Source organism: Scyliorhinus canicula, chromosome 7, assembly GCF_902713615.1.
Source record: "Scyliorhinus canicula chromosome 7, sScyCan1.1, whole genome shotgun sequence".
NCBI lineage: Eukaryota > Metazoa > Chordata > Chondrichthyes > Carcharhiniformes > Scyliorhinidae > Scyliorhinus > Scyliorhinus canicula.
The window spans coordinates 146995684-147016329 of record NC_052152.1 but is presented as its reverse complement, the minus strand read 5'-3'; the positions used below and the strand labels follow the sequence as shown (position 1 = coordinate 147016329).

Sequence of the window (20646 nt, the reverse complement as noted above, 5' to 3'; positions counted from 1 at the left end):
TAAAGTGTTAGAATCTGTTTCTTACTTCCAACCTATCCATTTCAAGTTTGTCTGAAGCTGGCAGGAAGGAAGGTAACTAAGGCTGATCCATGGAGCTGGGCTGCAACTTGTAGTGAGGTGGCGAACCACACGGTCATTCAATGTTGGGGAAGCCAGCAGCCCGAGGTGAAGGCTGAATGGTTTCAGGAGTTAAATGCCTTCACATATACCTCGTGGATCCAGGGGCCTGTCTGAACATCCTCTGAAATCATGCCCCCAGCCCCACAAACACCTTCCTCATGAATCATAGAATCATAGCATTTACAGTGCAGAAGGAGGGTATTCGACCCATCAGGTCTACACCGGCCCCTGAAACAGCACCCTACCTAAGCCCACACCTCCACCCTATCCCCGTAACCCAGCAACCCCACCTAACTTTTGGACACTACGGGGCAATTTGGCATGGCCAATCCACCTAACCTGCACATCTTTGGACTGTGGGAGAAAACCGGAGCACCCGGAGGAAACCCACCTAGACAAGGAGAAAATGTGCAGACTCTGTACAGACAGTGACCCAAGCCAGGATTCGAACCCAGGTCCCTGGCAGCTGTGAAGAAACAGTGCTAACTACTGTGCTACTGAGGTCTTCAGCTTCCTGCACATCCTCTGGCTCAAACTCTCCCATTCCCCCAGACTTCTGATGACTCCTACCTTGAGGTCTCTGGTACTCTGCCGCCACGTGAGCCCCCTCCCCCCGGGTCTGACCTCTCCAACAGGATTGGCAGCTCCCCCCTCCTTTCCCAGCATGCACTAACCTGCTGCTGTGGCTGTCAATCACTGTCTCCACTCCCCATTGAAGGCTTAGCTGTCAATCAGGCTGGGCTTCAGGCAGGAAACCAATCACTGACGTCACTAACACACTGTGGAGTTAAAACTGTGCAGTGTGTCGGAGAATCTCGAATGGTGGGTTCCCCATGACCTTCTGACTGACTTGCTCCCTGTGCATGAGATTAGTAAAAGACCCGCACAATGCTTGTATTTATAATGCTCAACGTTCTACATATTCTATGAACTGCTTTGTTAAGCTATCTTGTCCCCTTCAAACATTTGTGGCTAAACACCTCGGGTCTCTCTGTTCTCGGATCCGGGCTGTTTAGCACACTGGGCTAAATCGCTGGCTTTGAAAGCAGGCCAGCAGCACGGTTCGATTCCCGTAACAGCCTCCCCGAACAGGTGCCGGAATGTGGCGACTAGGGGCTTTTCACAGTAACTTCATTGAAGTCTACTCGTGACAATCAGCGATTTTCAATTTTTTTCAATTTCATTGGACCACTGAGTATGTATTGTCTTTCCTCATTTGTCCTGACATATTGGGTTGGATTTCTTTGGGATGGTGCGTGCCCCGACAATGAGCCGGAAAGCTGGGGCTATCCACTTGGCCATTTGAGGCCGAACCGGACTGGACACCCTCTCCCACTCAGCCTACTCTACCAAGATCCCTCTGTCTATTCTGCCTTATACCCTCCCCCCCACCTCCTTCGCTCCCAGTCTACTCTGCCCAGCCGCGCACCTCCCAGTCTACTCTACCCAGCCGCACCCCTCCCAGTCTACTCTACCCAGATCCCCCTGTCTACTCTGCCCGGACCTCCCACCCCCCAGTACACTTTGCTGGACACCACCCTTCAAGTCTACTCGACCCAGATCTCCTGTCTACTTCTGGACGCCCCCTCCCACCAGTCTACTCTGTCTGGAACTACCCCCCCCCCACCACCAATCTACTCTGCCCAGGCTCCTGCTCTCCCAGTCCATTCTGCCCAGACTGCCCCCCCACTCCCCGTCTACTCTACCCAGATCCCCCATCTTCTCGGTCCAGAACCCCCCACCATCTCGTCTATTCTATCCGCATCTGTCCCTCCCTCTGCCCGGATGACCACCCATGTCTGCTCTGCCCATATTTTCGCCCCCGCCCCATCCACTCTGCCCAGTCCCCAAAGGGTAGTGAACCTGTGGAATTCTCTACCTCAGAGGGTTGTCGAGGCCAAGCCACTGAATGTATTCAGGTAAAAGATAGATAATTTTTTTGATTTTCATGGCATCAAGGGGTATGGGGAGAAAGTGGGAATATGCATTTGAGATCAGCCATGATCATATTGAATGGCACAAGAGCCCAATGGCCCACTCCTGCTCCTAGTTTCTATGAATCAGAATGTCTGCTCACCCACCTTTACTGAATATCTCACATCCAGAAATATTAAGCACCCGAACCTCGCCTTGTCTCAGTTCCCACCAATTCCTGTGCGGCTATTCACAACTTGTTCATCCACCTCCTTAAACTCCACAGACGAACTCCTTAAAATTTGGCTAAAGGACCTCAATCCTCTTCCCTCCTATGTGGTTGTTTCCGACATGGACCCTAACCAACATAATCTCTCCTCCCTGTCCCCCACAAAACATTTTTGCACATTTTCTGTGATGGCACCTCCACTGGAACCAGGGAGACAATCTACCACACAGATCCCATGCTCCTGATGGTAAAACTGCCTGCCGTTTCCCCTGACCTCCTATATTAAATACAAAGGCATATCTGAAGGCATAGCCCCTACTATCCTCTTTATTCAATACATTCTCCTCAAAATCTTTGAGCAGCAAGTGTTAAAAAAGTGAAGTAATCCATAAAATCAATTTTCAGCTGCCAAACAAAAGAAATCAGACTACAGCAGGATTTCATCTCAATTAACACATCTGTCTTGACTGTGCAAAAGATAAAGCTCATGTCGTGTTAGTTCTCTCACATGCTATGTTCATGATTGGATTGGAGGACAAAAAAAAGTCTTTGTAAATTAATTCAAGGCAATAAAAAAGGTTGAGGACATTACCTTGCAAGGAAATGACCTGGACTGAGAAAGCGACTCTTGTGTGGACCTTCCTTAATAAACCCACTGATCTGGCCAAGCCAAGAGGCGGTAACAAATGCTCATGGGAGAACTGAGACCAGTGAGAGACACTAGTGCTTTAGTGCCTTGCAGCACAGTGCTCCAACAACATACCAAGCATCCATTTCTGGAAAATTGACCATAAGAGGCTTCACATGATGGAAAATTATTGTTGAAAGCAAAAGGACAGTGCTCTGGGTGGATTCAAGTCGCGTTTTGAACAAAACAGCACAGAATATAATTGGGCAAATTGTGTTTAAAACAAGCTTCATGGGTCAGTATAGCTTTCCCACAGAGTAAACTAACCCCATCCCTTGAAAAGGGGGATAAAAGGTTGAACACATTAGCGTCTAACCACCTCATGAATGATTCCATTTCCCAGAAAACCACGACAAGTATTTATCACTGCTTGATCATCAAGTCAGATTGTGTCTTTTTATGGTATCTACCTAGATCTCTTAGTTCTACAGTCAATACTTAACCAAAAATAGTGCTCTGGTTTCTATTTTCACTAGCTTACTAACCCTTCTAGAGATCCTTTTTACTTGTTTTCTATCAAGATTCAAGAATATAAACTCTTCCATGGTTTGTTCATAAATCAGCTCTAATACTAAGATATCACTTGCTGGAAATTATATGTCCAATATTGAGTTTTCCAACATAAAAAAAAAAATTAAAACAATTTACTTTCCAATTGAGGGGCAATTTACCTACCCTGCGCATCTTTGGGATGTAAGGGTGATACCCATGCAGACATGGGGAGAATATGAAAACTCCACATGAGGAGCTGGGGGGCCCTTCACAAGCTTAACCTCACTGGGCTGGTGGAGCAAATGGAGGAGGAGTTCAAAAGATGGGACATGTTGCCGCTGTCGTTTGCGGGCAGGGTGCAGTCCGTCAAGATGACGGTGCTCCCAAGGTTTTTGTTTCTGTTCCAGTGCCTCCCCATCCTTATCCCGAAGGCCTTCTTTAGGAGGGTCAATAGGAGTATTACGGGATTTGTATGGGCGCATGGGACTCCGAGGGTGAGAAGGGTGTTTTTGGAGTGGGGCAGAGATAGGGGGGGCTGGCGTTGCCCAACCTCTGTGGATACTACTGGCCTGCCAACGCAGCGATGGTGCGTAAGTGGGTAATGGACAGGGCAGGGGCAGCATGGAAGAGGATGGAGATGGCGTCCTGCGTGGACACGAGCCTGGAGGCGCTGGTAATGGTGCCATTTCTGCTCCCTCCAACGAGGTATACCATGAGCCCGATGGTGGCGGCTACCCTCAAAATTTGGGGGCAATGGAGACGGAGTCCCCGATACGGGGGAACCACCGGTTTGTTCCAGGGGGCATCGATGGCGGGTTTCTGGGCTGGCACAGGGTAGGTATTAGGACGTTGAGGGACCTATTTGTGGATGGGAGGTTCGCGAGCCTGGGTGAGTTAGAGGGGAAGTTTGGGCTCCCCCCCCCCGGGGAACATGTTTAGGTACATGCAGGTTAGGGCGTTTGCCAGGCGGCAGGTGGAGGAGTTCCCTCTGCTGCCCCCATGTGGGGTACGGGACAGGGTGCTCTCCGGGGTGTGGGTTGGTAGGGGGAGGGTGTCGGACATGTACCACGTCATGCAGGAGGTGGATGAGGCCTCGGTGGAGGAGCTGAAGGGTAAATGGGAGGAGGAGCTGGGTGAGGAGATTGAGGAGGGGACGTGGGCGGATGCCCAGGAAAGAGTGAATTCCTCCTCTTCCTGTGCGAGGCTTAGCCTCATACAGTTCAAGGTGCTGCACAGGGCCCACATGACTGGGACGAGGATGAGTAGGTTTTTCAGGGGCGAAGACAGGTGTGCTAGGTGCTCGGGGAGCCCAGCGAACCACGCCCATATGTTCTGGGCATGCCCAGCGCTGGGGGAGTTTTGGAAGGAGGTAGCAAGGACGGTGTCGAGGGTGGTAGGATCCAGGGTCAAGCCAGGCTGGGGACTCGCAATTTTTGGGGTTGTAGTGGAGCCGGGAGTGCAGGAGGCGAAAGAGGCCGGGGTTCTGGCCTTTGCATCCCTAGTAGCCCGGCGGAAGATCTTGCTTCAATGGAAAGATGCGAGGCCCCCGAGCGTGGAGGCCTGGATCAATGATATGGCGGGGTTCATCAAGTTGGAGAAGGTGAAATTTGCCCTGAGGGGAGCCGTAATCACACCCAGGTCCTCGGAGACGTGAGGCAGCAGTGCTAACTACTGTATCACCGTGACGCCCCATCTTCAAGTTCAATCCAGTCATCTTCATACAGGTTTGCTGCTTCATTATTAATAATAATAATCGCTTATTGTCACAAGTAGGGTTCAATGAAGTTACTGTGAAAAGCCCCTAGTCGCCACATTCCGGCACCTGTTCGGGGAGGCCGGTACAGGAGTTGAACCCGCGCTGCTGGAATTGTTCTGCATTACAAGCCAGCTATTTAGACCACTGTGTTAAACCAGCCCCTGCTGGTGGAGTAAGATATACAGTAGTGAGCACTGTTGCTTTACAGCTCCAGGGTCCCAGGTTGATTCGAGCTTGGGTCATTGTCCGTGCGTACTCTGTACTTTCTCCCCGTGTCTGCGTGGGTTTCCTTCGGCTGCTCCGGTTTCCTCCCACAAGTCCCGAAAGACGCGCTGTTAGGTAATTTGGACATTATGAATTCTCCCTCTGTGTACCCGAACAGGCTCCAGAATGTGACAACTGGGGGCTTTTCACAGTAACTTCATTGCAGTGTTAATGTAAGCCTACTTGTAATAATAAAGATTATTATTATTCAATACAGTTCTTCCTGATATGTTGGACCTCTACTCTTATGTTAATTTCCACTTCCCTTTCAACATTTTTGCCTGCCTGTTTACATTGTTTCGGTGGTCTCTGTATTAGTCCTCATGGTTGACTTCACATCCCTATCCATAACTACATCTGTAAATACATCTAGATTTATTTTTTAAAATTTAATTTGACCATATATTGTCTTATTTATCCGTTCAGTGTTATCATTGTTTTATTTGTGCTTCCTCAGTTTTGGAATATATTTCTGTTGCACGTTCAATTGTACATCTTCAAAGATATTCCAATTCTCTTCACCCAAGTTTTTATTGTGCGTTACTCTTTAGTCACTCTATTTGAGATTTGCCTTCATTCCCTATTATTCTAAAATGTTACCCTGCAGTAAAAAATGATTTTGCATGTGGAAAATTGATTGTAACTTGTTTGGAGAAGATCTTAATTGGAAACCCTTAGACTGAAAATAAAGATCTTTCATGCAGGATCTCCAAGCAACAGGACGTAACTGCTTTCCTGCGAAAAGGCTAACAAACTGGCAGACTTTTTTACACTGTATATTTTCCTAAATTTTTTTAAAAAACTGGTTAAAAAATAAATAAATTAGAATGGAACAGAGTTCACTGGCAGAAACTGGAAATACACCATGCTTAATAGGCCTGAATTATCACATCGCTTGCAACGAGGCTGCTACATCATGGTTCCTGACCATCTCACGCTTTTTCATACTCTGTCAACTATATCACATATCTCACTGTTGGAGATAAAATGTTTGTCTCTCACATATTGGTGTACACCGCTGGTGTGCACACATCTATTAGAGTAGAATTAGAATTCAATAATATCAATATTGAATTCAGACAGAAAAACAGAATTGTAGCTCTATCACAACATGGTTCAACCTTGTCAATATAGCAAGAGAATTTCCAACAGGTCACTAGTAGATCCCAAGATAAGGAAAGTACGATAAGGCTCCCCGGCTTGTGTAATTGTGTTTTCTTTCTCTTGAAGGTAGAAGGCAAAGATTTGTGGGCAGCCTGTTCCATCACATTTCCAACATTGATTAGTGACTTTCTGAAACTGCATGGTAGTTCTACTAGCACCGAGGAGTTGGAGTCAATAAGTCACTCCTGAAGATTTGTAACTTGAACTAGGGACAAACAAGATGATGGTTATAAAGCATCTGGCAGCCCTAATTTTACATATCAGTGAACGGAATTGATTTATTTCTCTCCTAAGCTGGTGCACTTTAAAACTTGTCAAATTAATATATGAAGTTGCCAATATTACTTTCACATTGTTATGATCCCTGCTAATGTTATAACTGGACGGGAAGATCCCAGAATGTAATTCTGGTTCAAATTGTTTTAATAAAATGTGGAGGAACAGAGTTACAGGATCGCTAATTAATTTCAACAACAATGAAATGAAAAAAATGAAATGAAAATCGCTTATTGTCACGAGTAGGCTTCAATGAAGTTACTGTGAAGTTACACATTCCGGCGCCTGTTCGGGGAGGCTGTTACGGGAATTGAACCGTGCTGCTGGCCTGCTTGGTCTGCTTTCAAAGCCAGCAATTTAGCCCTGTGCTAAACAGCCCCAACAAGAAACAAAACATTTATTAAACATGAAAAAACTGGATCATGATAAAATGCTCCTTTACTCACCTCTTAACTTAACAAATACACATAGGTTTGAAGATTAACATGGATTATAAAGTACATTTTAAAGTACAATTATCTAATTCACACAAGTCACTTTTATGCAGAAAGGAGTCCTCCCCCAACAATGTTGCAGGCCTCGATTTCATTGATCCTGAAACGGGAGAAGGATCCGGAACAATGTGGGTCATACAGGCCAATTTCTCTACTGAATGTGGATGCCAAACTGCTGGCTAAGATACTGGTCACAAGGATAGAGGATTATGTCCTAGGGGTGATATGGGAAGATCAGACAGGATTTGTAAAGGCAGGCAACTCAAGGTCAATGTTCGAAAGCTTTTAAATGTTATTATGATACCCTCAGAAGGAGGGGTGATGGAGGTGGTGGTACGATGGATGCGGAGAAGGTTTTGGTCGGGTGGAGTGGGATTACTTGTGGGAGGCGCTGGGTAGGTTTGGGTTCGGTGAGGGCTTCATTGACTGGGTGCGGTTGCTCTATCAGGCACTAGTAGAGAGTGTGCATACGAACCGGTTGAGGTCGGGGTATTTTAAACTGCACCGAGGTACGAGGCAAGGGTGCCCCCTCTCCCCGCTACTGTTTTCTCTGGCCATAGAGCCACTGGCCATGGTGTTAAGAGCCTCTAGGACCCGGAAAGGGCTGGTTCGAGGGGGGGGGGGGGGGGGGGGGGTGGAGCACTGGGTCTCGCTTTATGCAGATGACCTGCTCTTGTATATTTCAGACCCGCTGGAGGGGGTGGGAGAAGTTATGCGGATGCTCGGGGATTTTGGTAATTTTTCGGGGTATAAATTTCAAGGGGAAAAGCGAGATGTTCATGATCCAGGCAAGAGGGCAGGAGAAGAGATTGGGAGAGCTGTTGTTTAGAATGGTAGGAAGGAGCTTTCGGTATCTGGGAATCCAGGTGGCCCGGGAATGGGAAGCATTGCACAAGTTACACCTATCCCTGCTCATAGAACAAATGGAAGAGGACTTTAAAAGATGGGACATGCTCCCACTATCACTAGCGGGGAGGGTACAGACTGTGAAAATGACGGTCCTCTCCAGATTTCTGTTTGTCTTTCAGTGCCTCCCCATCTTCATCCCAAAGGCCTTTTTCAAGCAGATAAATAAGGTTATTTCGGGCTTTGTGTGGGTGGGTAAAACCCGCGAGTGAAGAAAGTGTTGCTGGAGTGCAGTCGGGGAGAGGGTGGGTTGGCGCTGCTGAATTTTTGCAATTACTCCTGGGCGGCTAATATAGCCATGATTAGGAAGTGGGTAGTGGGGAGGGGTCGGTGTGGGAGCAGATGGAGGCGGCATCATGTAAAAATACAAGTTTGGGAGCACTGATATCGGCACCTCTTCCGTTCTCGCCGGCCGGTACTCCACAAGTCCGACAAGTGGCGGCTCTGAGAATCTGGGGGCAGTGGAGGAGATATAAAAGAATGGAGGGAACATCAGTTTGGACCCCAATTTATAATAAGCATCCGTTTGTACTCGGTAGGCTGGATGGTGGGTTTCAGAGATGGCAGAGGGCAGGAATTAGGAGGATGGGGGAATCTATTTATAGACGGGAACTTCCCCAGCTTGAAAGCCTTGGAGGATAAATTTGAATTGCCGGCAGGGAATGGGTTTAGGTATCTGCAGGTGCGAGGCTTCTTGAGAATGCAGGTTCCGGCCTTCCCGCTGCTGCCGCCATGAGACATACAGGACAGAGTGGTCTCCAGTACCTGGGAGAGGGGAAGGTATCAGATATTTACCAGGAACTTGTGGAATTGGAGGAAACTCCGGTGGAGGAGCTTAAGGACAAGTAGGAAGACGGAGGAGAGATAGAGGTGGGTCTGTGAGCGGATGCCCTAAGAAGGGTAATACATCCTCATCATGTGCCAGGCTTAGCCTGATACAATTCGAAGTACTCCACCAGGCACACATGATGGTGGCCCGAATGAGCAAGTTTTTTGGGGTAGAGGACAGGTGTGCAAGGTACGCGGGAGTCCCAGCAAATCATGTCCACATGTTTTGGGCATGCCCGAAACTTAGAGGGTTTTAGCAGGGTTTCGCTAAGACAATGTCCACGGTACTCAAAACACGGGTGGTGCCGAGTCCAGAGGTGGCGATCTTTGGAGTATCGGAAGAGCTGGGAATTCAGGGGGCGAAAGAGACCAACGTCTTGGCCTTTGCCTCTCTGGTAGCCCGGAGACGGATCTTATTAATGTGGAGGCACTCGAAGCCCCCCGAGTATAGAGACGTGGGTTAGTGACAGGGCTGGGTTTCTCATTCTCGAGAAAATAAAGTTTGCCTCAAGAGGGTCAATGTTAGGGTTCACACGGAGGTGGCAGCCGTTCGCGACTTTCTCGGGGAAAATTAAAATGTCAGCAGAAGCAGAATTCCAAAGGGGGAGGTTCGGATTGGTTTTTTATGGTTGGGGTGTGTGAAGAATGTGATGGGGTGGAAATATTTATTGTACCATGCTTATGTCGCTGTTATTGGTATCATTATAAAACCTTGCAAATACCCTAATAAAAATATATTTTTTTAAAAGTCACTTTTAAGCACACATGTATGTGGCCAAATACACTCTCCACTGTGAATCTCAAGACAAGGGCTGTGGATTTCTCCTCAGAATCTCACCAGATGATTGTCACGCGATACCTTCCAAACTTCACTCCTAAAAACACACTTTAAAATCTTCTCTCATGATAATTCTTTCCTTTCGCAGTTTGCATTCGGAAATCCAGTCCTGGTTTACAATTGCCTTTTTTAACCCAAGCTTCCACTCCACTTTTAACAGCAAATCCAGTCTAGGATTTTGCACCAGCCCCTTTTAGGTTTCCTTTGTCTTAACTGCTTTTGCACAAACTCCCCGAATCCCAGCCACCGATTTCCATAGTTATTTCAACTTGTGTAGGTCGTAGTAAAATCTCACTAACTTGAAAATCATTTCTGATAGTCTTCTGGCATGTCAGTCTTCTTCACGGCTCTGTCCGTCTTTACTGAACAGTTCTCTGTTCAAATATCATTAACCTCTGACTGCTTGGAAACTTCTATTCTTTCCCCTAGTTTCCTTAACTATCTGTTCTTCAGATATCTGCTTACTCCCTGGTATGACTTTTCTTCTAGCAAAGCTGAGAAAGATGTTCGCTTTTCAGCCTTCTAAACGGCCTGTTTCTACAAAAGCTGTGAAAACTGCTTTCTGTCTCAATACCTATCTCCAACCGCAATCAAATTTAACTAAACTAAAACATAAAAGCTTCTATACCCCCACAAGGCCACAATTTCTAACCAACACCCACATACCTATGCTTGTCTAACTATTATTCATGCCGTTGCCATCTCTAAGTACAATAGAAATACAGTTGGAACTTACCAATACCTACGCATGCAAACACCTTTGTCTAGCAGGAAACTAACAATAGGTTTTACCCTTCTAGGCACAGAAACATTCAATTAAACACACTTAAAACTATACCTTATTTCTAATGTTTAGCAATACACATCTAATTCCCTTAAAATACCTTTGTTTTCCTAACAACATCTCGAGCACTTATCAGTTTCAAATTGCCCCACACTATAAAATATTGTAATAGATTGCTTCCGCTTCTTAACAAGGATGGTGCAGTTGATATCAAATTTGTTCATGGATTTGCCCTCTAAGGAGTATGATAGGTTAACTGATGTGTTGTCTGTTTCGTGAAGCCTGCCTATCTCCAAGAAAATATATATATATACACTCAGTACAAGGTAACAAAATTCATGTTACTGTCCTTGATTTTCAACAGTGGTAAGACAGCAAATCCATCTCATTTCCCTTACAAGAGCATGATCTTGTTTAATAAGCACATTGTATGAATAATAGGTATTACAGTTGGAAAATACCAAACAAAAAATACGTATATACAGAACATACAAAATCAAGAAAATGATTGTGGATCTACATAAAACAAATGTTAGGCTGTAACTGGAGTATTTAGAGCAGTTCTGAGTGCTCAATTATAAATAAGATACCATGTATGAGGATGTTGCCACAAGGGCTGTATTCACTGGAGCAGACAAATTAAGGAGGAATCTCATAGAGGTGTTCAAACTGATGAAACTGTTAGAGAGTGTAAATAGTGAAAGATTATCTAAACTAATCGATGATTTAGCAACTGGAGGTTTTTACTACAGGAAACATGGGGGCATAACCGATTCGTTTTTGCACTTGTAATATGGGATAGTTTACCATCAAAGTTGAGATAATCACATTAAAGAAGACTTGAAGAAATATATTAAAATTGTAGGAAAAGATTAGATAGCTTCAACAGGAGAAGTAGATAATGTTGATGGGGTAGGGTTGGGGACTAGCACTGACACACGCATAGTAGGTCGAAAAGTCTTCTCCTGCACTGAAATGTTTATAATATGTACATGGAATGCCATTTCTCATTACTCACACTGCAAAAGTTAATGAGCATATGACATATGATTTCATCTTTTTTACCTTTTATATTTTTCAGATATTTAACATACAGATGGCTTAATTAGAATTATAAATAGCATTTGACATCCTCAACTTAATAATTTGCCTCATAGCAGAAATATCTGTTGATGGTAAAATATAATATATTAACATTTACGCTTTTTTTTGGGAAGTGTTTTATTATTTCAGAATTCACTTGGTAAATCCTGCATCACCGTTTATTGTGTGAATGTGCTGTATGGTCAACTGCACTGTTACTGGTTAGCTGTATAGTTAACTGCACCATCCTTATTCACACAGTTGGAGTTGATGATTTGCTTCTGAAGATCATAACCCATGAACTTGCCAAAACTATATTAACCTCTTGCGCAGTCGTGGCAGACTTTCCATATTATGGTTTTTTTTGTACTATTAAAAATATATATTGTAGTCAGAGTTTGTTTCATTTAGTTATGCTCTTAGAGGATACTTATTATATCTATTTATATGTGAAGGAGGAAGAAGAATGTATGCGTGTAGTGAAGGAATGATGTCAAGAAGAATGTGAGTTCAAGCCCCACTGGAGAGAGATTTGAGCAAAAATCTAGGCTGACTTTAAACGCAATACCAAGGAAATGCTGCACGTCTGGACGCGCCATCTTTCAGATGAGGTTTAACCGAGCGAGGTCCTGTCTGGGCATTCAAGTAGAATAAAATATCCTAGGCCACTATTTTGAAGGTGGTCTAGGACATTCTTATTGGTATGCTGAACAGTATGAATCACTTGAACAACATCTCCAACAACAGATTATCTGATCTTTATCCCAATGGCTAGTCATGGCACCTTTCCTGTGCTTCAGCAATGACAACATTTTTGAAATAGTTATTTGATTGTAAAGTGCTTCCGGGCATCCGGAGGTCATGAAACATGAGATACAAATGCAAGTTTTTATTTTATCTTACATGCTGTAAAATGTAATGGTATCTACCTCATTACAGTAAATTAAATACCAAAATGTTATTTGTGAACCAGCAGTTTATGATCCTTCTGAATTGATCTTTCCAGCAAATTATTGGATAAACTTTGCCAAAAGTTCCCCATGTTGAATATTGCCTGTATAAAGCTAAAGGTTAATGTCCTTGTTTCTATTGCTGAGTAAGAGAACAGGAAATTTGAAATAAATTTAATCTCGTCCTTCCTGATACCAAATCAGTTTTTTTAAAGATCTGAAAACGTGATGTTTCGATCTTTGAGGGGTTTATGGATAAATGCCAAACCACATATATCGTAGTAGTTTATTTTAGACTCCTTTTTGATGTCATATTTTCAAATTATCTACATAATGCTCAGTGCAGTAATGAGTAGTTCATAACTTTGTCCAATTCCTCTTCTCTAGTGATGAGGATTCACAATAGGAATTGTTGACGTAGAATGCATTCCTTGCACGAGGAGGACCTGACCTGTCATGAGTGTAGAAATGAGTTGTTAAATTATGACTCAACATTGGAAAAATTTCAGTAGTCTTCAGTTTCCCATTAAGTAACAGATTTCCAACCCTCATCTATAATTACTGTCTTAAAATTAATTAATATAAATTGCATTGCATTTGTTTTCACTAAGGGTTATTACAAGCATGAAGGTTTTTTTTAATCCTTCTGAATAAGTTGTGCAAGCTGTTTTAGTGTCTCCATTATCTTGAGGTTAAAGCTCTCAGACCTGATATAAAATGTTTAAGCAATTAGAAGTCATTCTATTAAATTCTGTATTGCAGCTTCTCTCCCTATGATAGCTAAACCATTACTCCAACATCTATTTTATATTCTTCTCTATTTGTATTGCATAATGCAGCTAAAATATCATTCTATACTCTTGAGCTAATTTGTAATATGCTCTATTTTGGATAGTCACCGTAAATTTAATTATTCATCTTTCCTGAATAGACTTTAAGGAGCACAGTAGATGAGACATTGATGACTTGTTAATTATTCATAAGTGTTGTGCTGGTTATCTGCCTGAGGGAGGGAAAGGCCATCCGGTTAAATTGCTTGGTTAATACATCAGATGAACATAGGAATTATATTACACAATGAGTTGGTCCACAGTTCCTTCACCTTTTGGTGATCTAGATTTCAACTCAAAAAGAGTTGTTCACAAATACATCTTCACATTACAAAGGATGGTATGGATAGATTTTAATCTTAGAATAATAGTCCATGTCTATTCGGAAATGTATTTGCTCTTGTGTAAGATATAAAAATGCTATCAATGTCAGGACATTGAGAGAAATTTCCATTGCTTAGAAATTTGCAAATCTATTTGTCTTTTTGGTGCAAATGGCAAGAGTGGAAATCTTCCCTCAGTTAAAATTAAGCCATGTCTATGTGCATTTACGAATGATTGGAGCAATATTTTGTCAACTCACAATAATTAATCAATCATTTTAATTGATCCTTTAAGTTACTCAAAGTTACACAAGTGACCAAATTATATGAATTAAATGGATAAAATCAGTCAGTTTTTGAAAACTGTACAGGATATACTCCATTGGAATAAAACAGAGGAATTGTTTTGCATTCCTTCTTTCGGTGAATCAAGGTAGAACTTTGAAGAGGTTAAATAGAACTTCCATCAGGTATTACAGAAAATTGCAAATAAAAAGGACTGACATTTGTAGGTGTGACAGCTACTCATTACATAACACACATTATTTGGTACGTCTGTGAATAAAAATCCACAGTAAACAGTGACTTGGATGAAATTAAACCAAAATGAAGACAGCGTGCAACCTTATTCTATGCCAAAATGAATATTAGCCGTACCAATATTAGCAATGTTCTTTTTACAGTTACAAATCTTTGACGAACAGAACTTAATCCGCTCCATTTACACGGTAGCACAGTGGCTAGCACTGTTGCTTTACAGCATCAGGGACCTGGATTCGATTACCGATTTGGGTCACTGTCTGTGAGGAATCTGCATGTTCTCCCCGTTTCTGCGTGGGTTTCCTCTGGGCACTCTGGTTTACTCCCACAAGTCCCAAAACACGTACTTGTAAGGTGAATTGGACATTCTGAATTTTCCCTCTGTGTACCCGAACAGGTGCCGGAATATGGCAACTAGGGGATTTTCATAGTAACTTCATTGCTGTGTAGTGTAAGCCTACTTGTGAAACTAATAAAGATTATTGTTATTAGGTCTTCATGGAGAGTATTCCAAATGTTCAGAAGTATACAATATGCACATCCGTAGTTACATGTCAACATCATTTTCAAAGGATCATCAAACACGCACACTCATGTACTGTTGACCAAACTATTGATAAGCTTTATATTTAAGGCTGTCAAGTTAAATATTTGAGTTGCAGGAATATTTCACAGGTTTGTGTGATTGACGTTTGTGTATAGAAAACACACATACTATCAGTTCAGTTTTTGAATCACCAAGTAATTGTTACCTGAATTCTACTTTAAAACTACAATGAGAATACTTTAGATGTTTCATCATGTTATTTGTGTTTTAAATTCATTTTCAGGATGTGATCTGGTTAGGCCAGCATTTATTACCCATCCCTGTTTGCCCATCAGAGGGGGTGGTGACTTGCCATCTTAAACTGTTGCCGTCCCTGAGGTGTAGGTATACCCACTGCACTGTTAGGGAGGGAGTTCCACATTGTTGCCCCAATGTCACTGAAAGAACGGCGATATATTTCCAAGTCGGGGTGATGAGTGACTTGGAGGGTAACCTCCAGGTGGTGGGGTTCCTGGGTATTTGCTGTTCTTGTCCTTCTAGATGGTAGTGGTCATGGATTTGGAAGGTGCTGTCTAAGGAACTTTGGTGAGTTACTGCAGTGCATCTTGGAGATGGTACACACGGCTGTCACTGGTCGTTAGTGGTGGAGGGACTTGTGACTTGTAGATGGTGGACAGGCTTTGGGGGCCAGGAGGTGAGTTACATGTCATAGGATTCCTAGCCTTTGACCTGCCCTGGTAGCCACAGCATTAATATGGCTAGTCCAGTTGAGTTTCTGATCAATGGTAACCCCCAGGATGTTGACTTAAAACACACACAACCAGTACAGTTTCACAAATATACAATTTAGCACTTCAACCAGAACATTCAGCAATCTTGATGCCACATTCTGCAGTCTTACACTGTAAACCCTATCCTTTGCTGCCTTTCTTTCCTTTTCAAAACGTTTCCTTAAATCTAACTCTGTGTCACCAATCCTAACTCTATTGCAAAACACCTCAGAAAGCTTTTTTGAAGTGAAGGTACAATTTTAATGCAAGCTCTTGCATGATTATGATGCAGATTCAACATTCTGTGCGATAGATATGTTGATCTGTTTGAATTCTAAATGTCACATGATATTTGAGCAGCCCAGTGATAAATTCCAATGTAATATTGGCCAAACTATTGGTAAGCTTTATATTTAAGGCTGTCAAGTTAAATATTTGAGTTGCAGGAATATTTCACAGGTTTGTGTGATTGAAGTTTGTGTATAGAAAAGATTCATCACTTTATGCCTGCTGCACCAAATCTTTTTTTGTTCTTTGAATCATATAGAAGCACAAAATAGAACTTCCTGCGGAATAACAGAACTTTACAGTATTTTGTTGACTATATTGTGTTTATAAATACCTTTTCTTTTTTTTTTTTAAATTTAGAGTACCCAGTTCAATTTTTCCAATTAAGTGGCAATTTAGCGTGGCCAATCCACCTACCCTGCACATCTTTGGGTTGCGGGGGCGAAACCCGCGCAGACACGGTCTAAATGTGCAAACTCCACACAGACAGTGACCCAGAGCCGGGATCGAACCTGGGACCTCAGCGCCGTGAGGCAGCAGTGCTACACTGCGCCACCGTGCTGCCCTATAAATACCTTTTCAAGAAAATTCTCCAACATGACATTCAGTTTTACTTGTTTAATGCCAATGTTTTATACAGAGAAAAACAACCCCATTTAAATATCTTCCATTAAACTTCCAATTATATCATTTTAGACACGGAGGCATTAGAAAATGATTGACTTGGAACAAACTCTGTCCAAACGTGACATTAAAAATTGTTTTCACTTCCCCGAAAACCTTTGCAAAAATATTTGATACATCTGGAGAGAATGAAAAGCATTGGTTAAAATCACTCAGCTTCACAAAATTATGTTAATCTTAAGCCATGAAATGTAGATGCATGAGCCAGGCCTATAGTTTTATTACTTTCACAAACAGTAATATATGTTGTGATGAAGTATCTGCCCCGATAGTACAATGCGTTAAATGGTCTCTTTCCAACCTGCACGTCTCTGGGCATTTGTTTTTTCTTTATCAGCTGGGCACATACTCACTTAGCCATTAAACGTGGCAACCTGTCTCCCTCTTGTCTCAATAATAATGTAAAAGAAAAGAACATGAGATGGCTGTAAAGGAGATTTTAATTATACTTCACAATTTTGTGAAATAGCTTAAATCTCACCTCCCAAAAGTAAAATGGAATTTTAATACTAAGTATCATACCCTGTCACTGAAAAATACGCTGGATCCCTGCACTTTTCTGCTTTAAAGTATATTTGAAGGTGATCAAGGTAACAAATGAAATTTCTGTGAATTCTGTGAGCTGTTTTCTTCAGCCTGCGTAACCAACAAGTCAACAACAAGCCCTCTCTGGCCAAATCTAACACATCCAGCGTAGAGCTTCCGTGAGTAATGAGGTCCTCGGTACATATTAACATTATGCTCTAGCCTACCCTGATTCATACCCTTTATAACCATATGCTGTGCAAGAAAGCGAGGGAAAAGAGAAAGAGTTTTTAATAATATTCTAATCAATTTGCAAATGAGTTACGCAGCTTGTATCACTTTTAATACTCAATGGACATGAAATAATCTTTTAATTTGTATAAATGTGAAAATCTAAGTTCAACAACAATTGTTACATTATCCGGTTATTCGCTTCTCCCAGTAGGACACATGCCGCTGGGCAGATAGGAAGCATGCTTTTGAGATGTATAGGAAATCACAATCACATGGAACAGGCTGCATGGACCAATGGATATTTTCCTGTTGGTCACTTTCATATATTCAAAAGTTAGGAAAAATGTTAATTTTCAACTCCAGAAAGGTGTGCCATAAAAAGGCACCATAAACAATTTGGAATGTCTCTTTTATTTGGTTTTAACAATAGGGGGTCCAGAATTGACAACAATATTTATATGTCATATGGCTTTGATTAAAATAATTTCAAATCTCTGCCGCAAAGTGGATCTGAGCAAGTTGAATTTGCTGCGTACTGGACATGATTCCAAGAACCAAACCACCTTCAATGCAATGGATTGGGTTTGAACAGAAGCAAATCTTTTGGTATGAAATATGGGATCAGTGGTGGATGCAGTTTTACAGTTGACTCTTTCCAATATAAGGAATGTTGCTGGATTACCCCTAACATCTGCTCTTCCTGATCTACAAGTAGTGAGGACCATTGTGAACTACAATATTTCCTTAATTATTTTATTACCATTGATTGTGTTGAGAGATAAGGCAGTTTTGAAGTGTTACTGTCACTCTGGAAGCTTTTAACCATTTGTCTATTTAAGCTGATTGTCAACGTATTCTAAGTACACAAGCTTGATTTTTTTGCTTTGACATTACCTTTCACTTAAAATACATGCTTTAATCTAAATTATTACAGTTTACTTAAATGTTTGCATACAATCTTTATCAGCTCACAAATTAATGTCACTAAAGTCTACACACTACATTTTCTGTACAATTTGACTGATCCAGTCTTTAGCTTAATGTATTATTTCCTAATAAAACTACTTTAAGCTGTGTTCATTTGAATAATTTTAGATGTTTCTTCATTATATATTATTAATTCTCATTCATCGACAAACATAAACATTCTCACAGTAGCCTGAAGAACCTTGTGCAGGTTCTATTACTTTCGAAAGCTTAACTCATGAAAAACTATTTTATTCTAAGTACCACAAAAATAGTACCAAACACATGAGAACAAGCTCTAATTCTGTTGGTTATGAGTTACCACATCTCGCTGAATGTCAACAGTGCAAGGTTATTCTCCTCCGCTCCACCCAGGAGTTGAGTCTAGTACAGCTGATATTATATGCTGGTGTAGTGTTGTGAATAGATTCTCCTGTCTATTACATTAAACTTTCAATTTTATGTGTTGATCTAACTGAATTACATTGATCTCAGATCTATAGATGTTTCTGAACTTGCTGCTAAGTTTAATGATCCTGGCTGCTGGTAGCTGAAGAATATCAACAGTACTGCGTCTAGTGAAGGTAGAACTGATAAGGTTAACATCACTGAATTCATTAGTCAAACTGAAAGTTCCAGTACACAGCCACAATCTTTTTAATATACGTTCAGTAGCAAAAGTAGAAAAGTAGCTGTGGACCTAAGCTCTGTTAAAGCCTAGACAACTGAGGGACAAACTTAAAAAAAACTACAACTAAATTAATGCACAGTAAACCTCAAGAAAATTCTTGATACAAGCAAACTTACTTTTTGATTGGATCCCTCCCAGTCATGACTGATACAATGGGACCTATTGTACATAAACTGCTTATAAGTGCAATGCTCATCTATTCCAAAATAATGATACATCAGGATTTCTTTGTGTTTACTGAATTAATATTCTCAAAGTTTAATTATTACAATGGTAAAACACAAAGCAAAGCGGTGAGCTCATTTACCACTTACTGTAAACTCCAAAAAGTATCATTCAGACATTGTACAAAATGCCTCACTGGATTTTAAAGGGTTAATCATATTTCAAAATACAATCGGATACTCTATTCAACAGATTAACAGGAAAGGATAGAGGGATTATACACAGACATACAAGGATGCTAAGAATGGAGTGCTTGATATATACAGTATATATATATATTGCACAGTTTCCACTCTTACCACAGCCTGTGTTAAAATCCTAAAGGGAGTAGGAAGTTTCAATCCAGAATAAAATCCAGCATTTGATTTTATTATTGTTTCCTGTCTGATGAGGGACATAAATTATAACACAATATATTTTAAATTATAGGATGTAGCCTCAATCCAGGCTGTCCTTGCAATCCTTGTAATGTAAAGACACTGCTTCATATAAATTAATAAACGGGTGGAATCCTGCAGAACCCTGTAGAGGAATATTCTCCAAATGTTATCACGCATCCTGCTTCAATTCATAATGAACATATTTATTGCAGTCAAAACTTTAATTTGCATTACGGGGCGAGGAGGAAAAATAAAGAGAAAGAATAAACACGATGCCCGCGCCTGGCAATTCTAAGTGCAAAGGTATTCTTCCCGGTTGCTCTTATTTAACCTGCTCTCTCAGAATAGCCAAGTGCTGTTTCTCACCTTGTGAAGATGCACAGAGTTGGACATAGAGCCCCAGGTAATGCAAAGCTCCCACAGTCACTCCAAACATCCCCATGTTGTCTGCAACGCTGTGACTCTCACATCAGTGGGGTTTGGTGTTAGAAATCCGGGTCTCGGGTCTCAGGAAATTTCCGCTCAAGCAGCTCGATCGCTCAGCCGATCTGAGGCGAACTGCTCTCTCGGAGCTGCTGCCTCTGCGGTACTTCACCGTGGGGGCGCAAGAGGCTGCTGAGAACTGAGCTGTGCTGCGAGCGCAGGGGCGCCGGATCACCGCGCGGAGGTATCCACTCCCAGACATTTTATTTAACTTCTCGAGGCACCAACTCACAGAATCAAACTTCTGCCTGCGGAAGATTGAAGTGCCCCTGGTAACACAGGCGCTCACATACTGAGCAAGGTCCCTATCGGAGTCAGGTTTGACAAGCCACTCAGCCTCCAGTGATAACCAGGCTAATTTTCTGATAGTCCAG

General features: G+C 42.2%; 1 protein-coding gene across 1 annotated transcript in view; it reads right to left on the bottom strand.

Annotated features, from left to right (window-relative positions):
• LOC119969441 (V-set and transmembrane domain-containing protein 2-like protein) overlaps positions 1-20395 on the bottom strand; it is a 97280-nt gene extending 76885 nt beyond the window's left edge. Inside the window, exon 1 of the mRNA XM_038803076.1 lies at positions 20156-20395. Coding sequence (XP_038659004.1) covers positions 20156-20231 — 76 coding nt within the window. The 5' untranslated portion in view covers positions 20232-20395. The remainder of the gene's footprint in view (positions 1-20155) is intronic.
• Between the last annotated feature and the right edge of the window lie 251 nt (positions 20396-20646).